At 37.4% G+C, this 8,768-nt stretch overlaps 1 protein-coding gene across 1 annotated transcript in view; it reads right to left on the bottom strand.

Moving 5' to 3' along the window:
* Positions 1-8,689, bottom strand: part of LOC137977706 (ubiquitin-conjugating enzyme E2 G1-like) — a 10,450-nt gene extending 1,761 nt beyond the window's left edge. The window contains exons 1-5 of the mRNA XM_068825016.1: positions 8,521-8,689; positions 8,309-8,411; positions 8,077-8,174; positions 2,315-2,493; positions 1-873 (exon numbers count right to left, since the gene is read on the bottom strand). The exon at positions 1-873 is cut by the window's left edge and continues 1,761 nt beyond it. Coding sequence (XP_068681117.1) covers positions 793-873; positions 2,315-2,493; positions 8,077-8,174; positions 8,309-8,411; positions 8,521-8,569 — 510 coding nt within the window. The 5' untranslated portion in view covers positions 8,570-8,689 and the 3' untranslated portion in view covers positions 1-792. The remainder of the gene's footprint in view (positions 874-2,314; positions 2,494-8,076; positions 8,175-8,308; positions 8,412-8,520) is intronic.
* Positions 8,690-8,768: the final 79 nt, after the last annotated feature.

The following is an 8,768-nucleotide window of genomic DNA, read 5'->3' as shown; positions in this document are numbered from 1 at the left end:
AAATCTAGAGAAGGAAACAAAATACGTTAGACACTTCACTTTTGAAAAGAAAATACTTCTGTAAGATACAAACCTTCATAATAATTATAATTATCTCAGCAGAAGAGGAATTATCACAAACGTGAGCTTTTTATTTTTTTCATACTGTATGCCACAAGAACATTTATCGGAACTCGTGCATATTTTTCCCGACCAACTCTTTATTATTATTTTATTATCTACTATGAGACTGCATTGTTAAATACACATTCCAATATGCATCAATCCAAAAATAGCACAGAGAAGCAAGGCCAGGAATATATTACAAAACAGTGCTACATAATTTAACTGCCAGGTCCGCAGCATGCGGGTCATACAGTATGCCTCTGAGCACTTTCTTTATCATTGGTCGCGTGGGTACTGAGGGCCTCACTCAAAACAATGGTTGTCTTATTATTATTTCATTGCGTTGAGAAGCCTGCAAAGTCTCATTAGAAAACAACAATATGCTCTTCATTTGAGTACTTGCTAATGAGGCTCGGTAGGTCAATTTTGCAAAAATTACTATGTGGCTGTGTTTAGATGCTTCCAGGAGTGAACTGATTGGAGACAAACCTTCGTTACAAAAATAATGCAACAGAAGGAAAACTAGTACAACACAAAAGAAAGATTACCCGCAACAAAATAATAATAATATTACTAAACTGAAACCCCTGGTATCATTGCTCTAAAAGAATTTACTAATGTTACAATAATCTATTTCATGCATTACAGTACTTATATAACTGGATTAAATGTACAAAGTCTGTACAATCACATATCTTCCTGACTTTTTCTTACACAACGTTTTACTTTCTTCTTAAATTCTCCATAGTAATCCTCCCGCCAGTCCTTCTGCAAAAGAGAATACAAGATGTGCCACAAACTAGCATGAGACCTTCTTTTCATATTTGCACTTGTCCAAAAAGTGTTGGGAGCTTTATGATAAGGTCATCTTAAAGGCCCACCCTCAACCGACAGGCTTTTCGACCATTTGTGTTTTTTTATGGAAACTAGCATTGCTTATCTTATCGTAGCGATCTGATTGGCGGGAAATTGTTCCACAACATGCAACAACTGTTACAACTTAGGGTGAATATGGGCCTTTAATACTGCATGATATATGTACCAAACTTGAGATGGTTTATTTAACACTTCACGATCTTGTATTACAACCAAAATGGCAAGAAGAAAAAAAACTTCATGTACAAAATTTTCCTAACCTTTTGAAACAACGTATAACATCTTGACAACAAAACGATTTTACAAATTTGTAAATGGTTTTACCCAGGAGTTATATAATCATTAAGTTATGTATGATTGTCCTGGTGAGTGTAGCCCTGAGAAGGACTGTTTAGTATGATATTGACTGATGCTTTGACAACCTGAGCAGAAGTCATCATAAGAATCAAATTCATGAGTGGTGTAATAACATGTCAGTGGATGGTATAAATTCTCTGGGACTTATTGCAACCATGCATGGTTTTAGAATCATATCACAACACTGGTGTCAGAGTGTGTTTGTCAATGCAAAAATGTTACACCTGTAAACTAAGCAGTTACAGTGTAGTTTCTAAAGAAACTGTCTTGCTGCGTTGAAGGGGAGTGAAACACGAAAAGTTGTTTTTCTCAAATGAATAACTGGTAAACTTACTACCACGACAAAGACTTGTGAGTTGATGTTTCAAGACTGACTTAAAACTTCATCAGCACAAATTCACCATGATGAAGGATTATCACTGCAAACATACAAGCTCACTAATATTTCTTAATTTAACCCATTGACACCTAAACCGGCCGTAACCGGCCGCGCGCGATGACCCCTGGCCGTACAAAATGGCGTAAAGTGTTTACTAATTACATAGACTTGTTTGATAATTTTTTGGCTTGTGAACTAGCTTAACAGATACAGTGAAAGTGCAATTCGATCCACAGTTAATAATTATACATGCAAACATTTCAGCGCTTTGATTGGCAGCGAGCACGTCGATACCAGGGTAATCCCAAACAGAGTGCAAAAAAAGTGAAATTTTTGCATTGATAGCCAATCAAATTGAGCACTGGATGGCGCAATTTTTCAGTCTGTAATTGCGTGTCTTCTGTTTAACCATCTCAATCTTATGATTTTTCTTGTGCAATTTGAAATAAATTAGCAATTGTAATTTTTTTTCAAACACTACAAATTGTGCATCTTTGAAAAAATTTACTCTTGCTTATTTATTCCAAATTGCAATCGAAATCATGCCATTACCTACAGTATACAAACAAGAACATTTTTTGGTTTAAACTAACTTACTGCAGCATCCACATTTGCCGGAGACTCGTCATTTGGATCAGAAATCATAGAAATGACACTCATGAGGATTGTTTCAACAGTGTGAACAGGAAGCCAGCGCTCCGATGCATGTTCATAACCATACTTGTCTTCACCAGGCTCATGAAGGATGGAGATACAAACTTCACCATCTTTGTGAACTATTAAGATCAGAGAACAAATACATGTACATGATGTAAGAGCCAAAAGGTCAAGTTCTAGACTTGATTTCAAATCCATGCAGGAATAGTTCTATTTTAAGAGAAGACACAAATGAGATGCACCCAAGAAATGGAACTACCAGTTTGAGTAATAATTATTGCAATGACTTTAAGTGCTTAATGTATTCAAAAACTTGCCTTTGTACCAAACACATTTTGGTGCTGTTACTAGCAATTTGAGTTTTTTATTCAAACAGATGTTTCCTGGTTTAAAAAAAATCATAAATTAAGCTATTTGTTCCTTAATCCAGGACTGAGCAAGGAAAAGGAATGGAAGAAATAACTAGGTTTATGGTACACATATTTTTAAATATTAAATAGAACAGGCTACGGTGATAGGCACTTTTAAGCACAGTTTGATCAGCTTTAATATCCCATCACCAAGTATTGATTTCCTTTCTCTACCTTTAGGAATGTTGTTGCAGAGATTGAATGGGAAAGTATCGACTCTGGTGCTCCATGAATCGGGCCTTGAACGACCGTTCTGTCTCTCCTACATAAGATGCAGGACAATCCTCACATGGAATGTGGTAAACTGGACCCGTGACTTGGAGTTTGTCCAGTTTGTCCTTAGGCCTGACCAGTAGTTGCCGTAAGGTATTAGATGGTTTGAAGTAGGCTGGGATGTACGTAGCAGAGACAGAACGGTCGTTCAAGGCCAGATTCATGGAGCACAGACGCCCCAGCTCCTCTACTTCCGAGGTGTCCAGGCACATACACACTACTGAACCGGGGCATTCCATCGATATTGCTAATGCAGAGATTTTGGAGGTTGAACCAAGGTGGTTTGAAAGAGGTGTGAAGGAAGCCATCCACATTCGGACTCTATGCCTTTCACTCAACAAGGACGGAGGCCGCTACAACTTGTCCCCCATCTGGACCAACCTCCTCAGGAACAGAGGGAGGGGGGCCGCTCGGAAACCTTCGAATTTCCCGCCTACTTCCGAGGATGACGTCACCAACAACACCAGTCATGTGACAAAGAGCTCAGGAGAGCTCAAAAGCCACAAAATATCCGGAGTATTCAAGTTTATGCTTCGCCTACTAGGAAAAATAATTATTATAATGAAAAAGCATCAACATTTTTTTTCACAATACTCATGATGCATGCATGTGCAATGTCAAATAAATAATGCACTTTTAAAAAGAGCTTTATAATCAAAGTCAGAAAAAAACTCTTCTCAGTCCAATTATGCAACACGGCATACAGCTGTAACCATTAAAGAATCTCGCTCACCTACTTTACATTGCACACCCACAACACTTCAGTCGCCATTTTCAGTGCCCCCAAAACTCAGAATTCTGTGACTGTTAAAAGTAATCTGTTTCCATTGAACAACAACTGGGCTATACAATTCTGTTTTCCACAGAAAAATGAGCTATGCAGAGGTTTCAATAGAAGGCAGCTGCCGGCAATAGACTGATGGGTACTTTGGTCCATCCCACCGCCTACTTCACACTTACGACCATTTGAAAGTTTTGCTTTGTAGGTGTTTTCCCACTGTTCTCTATCACAAAAATAAAATCGCTTTTCTTGCTTCACTAAACTCCAAATTATGGAAAAAATTGTCTAAAGTATATATTCAAACAAAGGTAACGAAAATCGTAACAATTAGTAACGTAACAAGAACTGCGCACATAACATATTTACGGTTTAGTGCTCAATTTACACGACAGCCTGCCTATAATGTATTTACTGAGTGTAAATACTAATAGACCGGCGATTTCTATCAAAAATGACTATAATTGGAGTGTTTTACTGCCTAATTTCCATTGCCGTTTAGGGGGAAACACCTTTTGAAAAATGCTGGAAATGGCATTTCCAAGCTTGTGTATTTCGAAATTTTCTGGGGGAGCATGCCTAGAGGCTCATGCCTTCGGCACTCAGGATTCCACAGCCACCTACTGCAAAACGTACTGAAAGCACGGCTACATCTATTGAATTTTCATTTTCTATGATTATTTATGTAGAACTTGCTCTTCACAACATGTTCTAGAGTGGAAAGGGAAATTATTGTTGAACCATCTCTTGGAGTGGCAGCGATGAGTACCGCAATTATTTAACTGTGATATCCTTGAAGACCAGAGGGCATTTAATGGAAAGAATGATCAGAATTAATGTAATATCATTTCTGGAAAGTGAAGAAATAATTTCTTGTACTACATTGCAAGGAATCAAGAACAGCAAATTCACCGTCAGTTCGATGATTCTGGTTCAAATACTGTTATGCGTTGATCATCCACTCAACACACAACACACACAACGCACTGAACACAGGCAAACATTTGAATACTGATCTCTATCACAATCTGTAAAGCCTTTACCTTTACACTGTTCATTTCATTTTCTCACCCTTAAACCAGATTTTGTGGAACTGAGCAAGCTTCTGTGTGAAATATTTTGATTTTTGGTCTGGAAAGTAAAAACTATTAATGGAGGTCAGCTTGTGTTAGGGTTAGGGTTTGGGTTAGGTTAATTTACAGGAAGAAGAAATTATTGCTGGATTTAACACCCATGTGAAGACTTGGTAAAATAAAAAAGGAAGAAATTCTAGGAATGTAGAAAAAGTGTCTATTGTGTGCACAACAAATGAAACCATCTTTAGTTTCTTTTGCCAGACTGAGTCGCTAACTGCTTGCATTATTTCCAGAGTACTGCCCGAGCAACGAATTAAAGTAATTTAAAATTAAAGTATCTTGCCTTGTTGTCATTGCCAACTGCTTGGGTATCAAATAAAATTACTATTGGTGAGCCGATGAAAATAAGTTTTTTTAATCTTGTATTTTCACGTGATTATTTTTGGTTTGGTCAAGTCCCAAGAGTAATACAACACCAAAACTCCCTGATGTAAACAAAAACAAAGGCATGGATGACTGGGATCCTCTAACCAGAGTTACTTATATCAATGATTGATTCTGAAAGGAAGAAAAACAAACTAAACACTTGTATCTTCAAATCACATAACTTACTCATAATAATTACTCAGATATCACTTCCATTTATCTTTTAGTCAAACTACAATCTTCAGATAACTAGTTGCAATGCTCTATCACTAACCATGCAGGAGACAAACTGGAAGTAGGCTTAAACTACAAACTAGTATCATGTGACAATCATGAGTCCTGTGATGTACTTTATGAACTTTTATAAAAATTAATAGGCCTTCTTCTTGATGAATTCAAAGAAATGTTTTCAATGAGTAATCAAGTTCTTTCATATGATACTAAAAATTTCAATACTTTCTGCTTATTTCCTGCCCGAACGAATATTAGACGTTTTGCTATAAGATTTCAAGGTCCAAGATTTAAAATTCAGTTCCTTAAATCAAAGTATGCAAAGTGCTGCCACTATCCCCTTCTAAATCAAGATTGAAACCATTTCTCCTTAGCTGATTTTCCACAAAGACATAATTGATTTGTTTATTCATTTATCTACTTACTTATTTTTGCTGCTTTTTGTAAAAAGTAAAGTAAAGTGGTGCATTTATATAGCGCCCTTATCACTAACGTCTCAAGGGCGCTTTACAATGATCAATTTACCCCCAGCGGACTGGAAGCATATACAGGCGCAAATTGCAGCCGCTTCTAAGCAGTCCATGCATGCTGGTACTCATTTCACCGACCTCGGAAGGATGGAAAGCTGAGTGAACTTTAGCGGGAAAGAAGGTCGCCAAATATTCCAGTCTCGGCAGAACCGGGAATGGAACCCGGGACCTTAGGGTTGGAAGGCAGAGATCTTACCACTGCGCCAACCCCTCCGCTCTGTATGTTTAGTATGTCCTGTTCTGCTTGCTATCTTATCTTAATTGATAATACAATCTGATTTCCCCACTCTTGTATTTCTTTTATAGTCATAAGTTAGGGAGCAAGATCATAGTACATGTACATTGTAATAAGCCCCTCATGGATTCTTTTATGGTTCCTCGCCAGGAAAAAAATATCTTATTTTATGTAATAAATGTTACTTCAAATCCTTTAGCTTTTTCATAATTATATTTATTAATTTTATATGCAATGTATTAAATTGTTAATTTTTTTTTCTGGCTAATAAATGAAAAAATAAAATGATACAGCTAGAACTAATGATAATAACAATAACAATAATAATTCTTGACTTTCTGTAGACAGAACAACCTCCTGATATGTCCACTTATATTTGTTCCTCCCTATCCTTCCATCCTTTCCACTTCTCCCAATCGCACCATGGTCATCAACCTTATCACCTTTCCTTGTCAATCTTCACAGCCATTGGTCCCTCTCTCCCAAGCACGATCAAAACTTTCCACGACATTGGCAGGGACCGTTTCATTAGAAGCCGGTCACCAGTGGTATACCGCCGTCTGTTTGTCAGAAATTTGCCCTTCACCACTGGTTACTCTTACTTAAAAGTGAGAGTGACTACCGCTTACATTGATTAGCCAAGGCATCTACTTCAACAGTTATTGAAACCCCTGCAATGGCCTGACGCCTTGATGTAGCTTTCAAAGACGTTCTTTCCCTGTAAATGGGGTTGAAAGCAGCCCAAGGCTCATGTGCGTCTCTGGAACCCAGCCTCTCTCGATAGCACTTGATCATGATCGAGAAGTCTCAAGAAACGCTATGAAGAAATTCAACAATAACTCTCCTTTCGCCTCACTATCAAATCTCTGTCATATGTTCACTTCTCCCTTCAGGGGTCTCTACCAGCACCACTGGGAGGAGTACACTCATCGGCATAATAGTAATAATATTTATTAGTATAAATACACAAGTGATTATACAAAATCGCGCGCTCTCATTGGCTCGCTATCTCGGATTATCAGCCCATAATCACCTCAACGGACAAAATGGCTGCCAGTAGTCATTTTGCCACTGTAAGTAAAGATGATTTCGTGTTGAAATGTTTTTTTTTTTCTCTTTTTTGAAATAATCACCTGTGTATTTATACTAAAACAATTCTTCGCCTCAGGCTCAGTAATTATCAGTGAATATTCACCTCGACTTCGTCTCGGTGAATATTCACCGATAATCACTTTGCCTTCGGCGAATAATTGTTACTTATTTGTATTGCACAAATACCCATAAGATCAAATGCCGTTCCTGAAATATCAAACCGTAGCATACTTACAATGACAGATAAGTAGAATATTATTTTAATTTGCATGAAAATTTAAATTATTTTTACAGGATTTAAATCTCAACCTTAAATTACCATTTTTCATCTTCTTTCCTGTAATTTTATTACTGACTATAATTATTATTTCAACCAGTAATTATTATCACTATCATTTCTGAGGACAAGCGTTAAGCTTACTGAATTAGATTTACATGAAGCTTCAAATTAATTAGAATTGAAGACAAAGGAGTTTTCTACGACATTAAATTTCTTTCTTGATCTTCGACGAAAATATCCTCATTTCTTGGAAGATGTAGGTTTTCGGAAAAAAAAAATTACGACACCGAACAAAGAGCAAAACAACGTGTTGAGGAAATGTATATTAAAGAAAGCACGCTGCTGAATCGCCACCTACAAGGTGAACTCACCATTGGGGTGCCAAAACTCTGAGATAAATCTCATTTTCGGTGGTCTCTGTGGATATTCCTTAGGAAAGTATAAATGTGCTTTGAACAAGCCTCCCTCGCTGAGATAATAAAGGAGAAAATGAGGTTAAATTTGATGACAAACTTGACAATTCTTGATAGATAAAACTTACTGTATGTAAGCTTACATGTTACGATTAATTACGACACTGAAACTACCGTAAAGAAAACTTACTAGAAAGTTTCCGGTGGTCCTACGATCATTAATTCCCACTTAAAAAGATTGTCATCGTCTATAAGGCCAGCCGAAAATCCCTCAGCACCATTCTTGTCAAGATCTTAAGAAAAACAAAACGACGCCACTGAATTTGCCATGCATTGAAATTGCTCGCACAAACATTGAACAGAGAACGTCAGTGTGTCTTGGAAACTTGAAAAATAGTCTACCTGCAAGTTGTTTCTTAAGTAGAAGAGCACCTTGCTTATCTGCACTCATTTAGATGGATGCCCGAACAAAATTTGTCGTCTAACACTCGAGGACAACAACTACAGACAATCTCCTCAGAATTTTTGGACTTTCTCACGCACACTCTGCGAACAGTTCACCCTCGTCTTCATGTGTACATGACCGGAAGTCTTATCTATTTCCGCTCGGCATATATTCCATGCTAACTTTCCACATAGTCTCCCTACAG

This window comes from Montipora foliosa, chromosome 11, assembly GCF_036669935.1.
Source record: "Montipora foliosa isolate CH-2021 chromosome 11, ASM3666993v2, whole genome shotgun sequence".
Lineage (NCBI taxonomy): Eukaryota > Metazoa > Cnidaria > Anthozoa > Scleractinia > Acroporidae > Montipora > Montipora foliosa.
This window is presented reverse-complemented; position numbering and strand designations above follow the sequence as displayed.